Here is a 3,861-nt window from a genome sequence, read left to right as displayed (position 1 = left end):
GCCTGTGCTGTTCTTACATAATACTTAGAAACTTTTGACTGTATTAACTTGTTTTTGTATTCTGTTAAAGGAGATCCCTTTTTAAGTTATTTTCAAAAATATAGTTTAGAAGAAAAGTGTCTTCAATGATTTGACTGTATGGACTGCACATTCAGCTGAGCTATAATGAATGACATTACATAATCAATCCGACTACTACAAACACCTATTTATAAAGTAAACTAATAACACACATGTATATCATCACTCAAATATAACAACTATTACTCTGTAACTGTTACTGATCGTCAAATAGAACACACACTCCGAATTTTGATGCATTTTAATTTAAGGTTTAAGCTTGTCTGTTGGAAGAAATTGTAGGACTTGTCTATTGATATATGAAAAATAAGATCCCTCGATTAGATTTCTAGTACAAGGAAGGATTACGAACCTATTTACAGTTAGTTAAGCTTCCTTGTGTTCGACGAAAACAAAACAAAACGGTTCATAGTCACAGTAGATGTAAGGTGCTCTTTCAGGTGAGGTTGTGTTTTTATAAATATAACTTGTAATGATACTACTACAACAACAACAAAAACAACAACAACAACAACAACTTCTATTACAACTTCTACTACTACTTCTAGAACTACTACTACTGCTACTGCTACTGCTGCTACTACTACTACTACTTCTACTACTACTACTACTACTACTACTACTACTACTACTACTACTACTACTACTACTACTACTACTACTACTACTACTACTACTACTACTACTACTACGACAACTACTTCTACTACTACTACAACTACAACTACCACTACAACAACTACTTCTACTACTATTACATCATCATCATCATCATCATGAATCAATAAATAAATAAACAACCATCAAAATGTAGTATACATTCATTAGTTCTATTTCAGGTTGCGCTAAATTATAAAGATGAGCAGAAATGTTTGGGTACGACTATCTGACTTCCGATGTCCTTCGACACAATGTCCATCAAAGTGAGTTATATTTTTTATTTTCTGTAAAAGTTTTATTGGTTAATGTTCTCTTGCTCCTCACTGGTAATTAAAAAACCCGAAACCCGGCCTGGTTACGTGTATAGATTTATACAACAACATAGATGTTTGAAAATGTATTTGAATTGTTATTACGGACCGCTACACAAACTGGCAGCCAGCCAGCCTTAAAAAAAACCTTGACATGATCTAAGTTTGCATAGTTGAAACTCATAAAAGTTATGAGCTTAAAGAAACCTGCAAATTGCAAACACTGGGCTTACCAGCATTCCGGATTGTAGTACGCAGTAATCATGTCTATTTAAATCCCGGAAGGAAAATGGTCATTATTGGTTCGTGGAACCATTGAACTCATTCATATTTATTAAATCTTTAAATCTACATACGAAGTACACAAGTAAACCAATAAATATTGGAGTTTAAACTGTGACATAGATTTGAGGTTCTCATTTTTTTCCATCTATTACATATAATTAAATAAGTGTATGGCACGTTACAGCCATATAAAATATTCAAAGTCTGACGTTAAAATGTCCACCTTAAACGGGATAAACATACAGATCCCATGGTGTAGAATAATTTGTATCTCATAGGTAAAAACGGTTTATGACATTTAAAAATAGACATATTAATCGTTATGGTATGTCAGTTTCAATGTCTCACTTTCAGTTCAATGTAAAATAAGTTTGTAGAAAATGTTTAACTTATTCTAAGACATTTCAAGGGACCTTTTCACAGATTTTTGCATGCATCGAAGTTGGTCATTAAATCCCTTACATTTATAAATGTAAACATTGGAGCTAAATAGCTCCAGTAAAAACCAAGAATGCAATTAAAAAAGGATAAGAAAGTAATTATCCACTGGGCTCTAACCACTGACCCTTGGAGTTAAAGACTTGCACTTAAACCACTCGGCGCTCCGTTCTCATATTATCCGATGTGTATTTTAAACTTTATATAAGCAATCATCGAAATGTCACAAAATATAACGATAACAACAGAACTCTCCCAATTATTCAATCGTTTCGCGTTTGTAACGCTATATAGTTTTCAGGTTTTTAAATCGTCAAAATGTGCATATAATGGGCATTTTAGAGCATGGTAAATGTTAAGTATAACTGTTCCCTGGCAAATATCATAACTTAAACAAAAACGTGCAAATCTGAAACATTTTATATTCAACTTTGTCAATTGTCCAAAACGTGAAAGGTCCCTTTAAAACTCTGTCCGTACGCTACGGATCCGTATATTCGAATTTGTCTCGAAACTCAAAGTATGTCGAAAGAAGGGAACCAAAAGACCCAGGCTTGCTTTTTGTCGAGCTGGTTTATATGTTTTGAAAGTTTAATCAATCTCTCAGCAATACTTTTTGAGTTACACGCGACACAATATATCCGACGGACGGAAGGGCAAATATATAATTCCCCCGAACGTGGAGCCATACTTACCGATTGTGTGTGACTTTGAATGATTTTGTGAATAGGAGAATGTTTATGTGCATTATTCATTTAAAACACTCTTTCTGCGTTATATGTGAAGCGTTAGATACATAAGTGGTGTTTACAGTATACACAGCGTTCAATCGTACTAAGCCAAATATGTTTATGAAGTACGGCAATCTGCGGATAATGTTTCAGAAAGCCGTTAAAATGGCGTTGCTTCAAGGATGACGAGCCTGTGTTTCTTTCACAGCGAGGGGTCATCAAATGTCGCAGCGATGAACATCGAGGTAAACAACTTTGACGAAAACTAGAGCATACCTTTGCTGTTGTTAGAGTTGAACTCTTTTCTTGTGCTGCTACGAGTCTGTAAAAGTATGTATTAATGCGCTGCACTCGGATAAACGTTGGATTTCCTTCTGTACATTCTACTTACTAAAAAGACTAGAATCATGCTCTAGTAATCTAACTTATTCGACACTACTGAAAGTGTTTTCATGTTTAATGGATCATATAGAAACGTAAAGGAAAATTATACAATGACGTTTGCATTCGTGTTTAATATTTTACAAGTAATCCACTTGTATTCAGTGCTCTATTTGTGTGAACATTCTTAAAAATATGGCAGCGTTTTGATGTTAAGGTAAAAACTCTTACTTCAGGTGACCTATGCCGCTGGGGATGGAATTGTGGGTCAGAGTACCACAAGGGGGAATTCTTCCGGGCCGATATGGAGGGATTCACCTTTGCCCTCTCTCAGGCTGTACAGCTAATGGGGAGAATGGGCAGCGAATGGGTTGGTGAACTCATAACTTCAATCGGAAAGCAGTACGACCGTTAAAACAGCCGATAGATCTTGACAATATGCCATTGTGACTCTTTACCATACCAAACACTGAATAAGCTGTTTACTTGTTAGGATATCACGGAAGATTATGTGATAATTATTTTATAAAAAAAACTTGGTCTCAACGACAAGCGTCATTGTTTTTTGGACATTAAATTGTGTACAAATTGTAACATGTGTTGTGTTTATTACGGAGGTTTCTTTTGTACATGTATTTTCAATATCGTTTATATGTTGATGAGGTTTTTGTTTTTAGAATATTTACATTCTAACATTTAGGAATTGATTTCCATACATGATCAGTTTATTGTTGACTTAATTCAATATTCCAAATAAAATTTAAAAATCCTCGTTAAATTTTGGTTATTAGCTCACTAACAGGCGTGCATTGTCAAAACGGAACGATGAGTAAACCTAGCTTTATCTTAGCATTTCCAGCAAAAAAAGCTATACAACTGAAGACATTTGGTTAAATTTCATGTCATTATTTGATGTTTATCTTGTGTGTGTGTCTTTTTCTTGACAATTCTGCCATTTTCTTTTGTTTAGTCAA

General features: G+C 34.3%; 1 protein-coding gene across 1 annotated transcript; it reads left to right on the top strand.

Moving 5' to 3' along the window:
- The first annotated feature begins 351 nt into the window (after nucleotides 1–351).
- Nucleotides 352–3,481, top strand: LOC127842232 (uncharacterized). Its single transcript, XM_052371650.1, has 4 exons — nucleotides 352–521; nucleotides 921–1,004; nucleotides 2,660–2,751; nucleotides 3,124–3,481. The coding sequence occupies exons 2-4, from the start codon at nucleotides 940–942 to the stop codon at nucleotides 3,300–3,302; spliced, it is 336 nt and encodes a 111-aa protein (XP_052227610.1). The 5' UTR covers nucleotides 352–521; nucleotides 921–939; the 3' UTR covers nucleotides 3,303–3,481.
- The last annotated feature ends 380 nt before the right edge of the window (nucleotides 3,482–3,861 follow it).

The sequence above is a fragment of the Dreissena polymorpha genome, chromosome 8 (genome assembly GCF_020536995.1).
Source record: "Dreissena polymorpha isolate Duluth1 chromosome 8, UMN_Dpol_1.0, whole genome shotgun sequence".
In the NCBI taxonomy this organism is placed as follows: Eukaryota; Metazoa; Mollusca; class Bivalvia; order Myida; family Dreissenidae; genus Dreissena; species Dreissena polymorpha.
The sequence above is the reverse complement of the archived record's forward strand: the minus strand, read 5'-3'. Positions and strand labels throughout refer to the sequence as shown.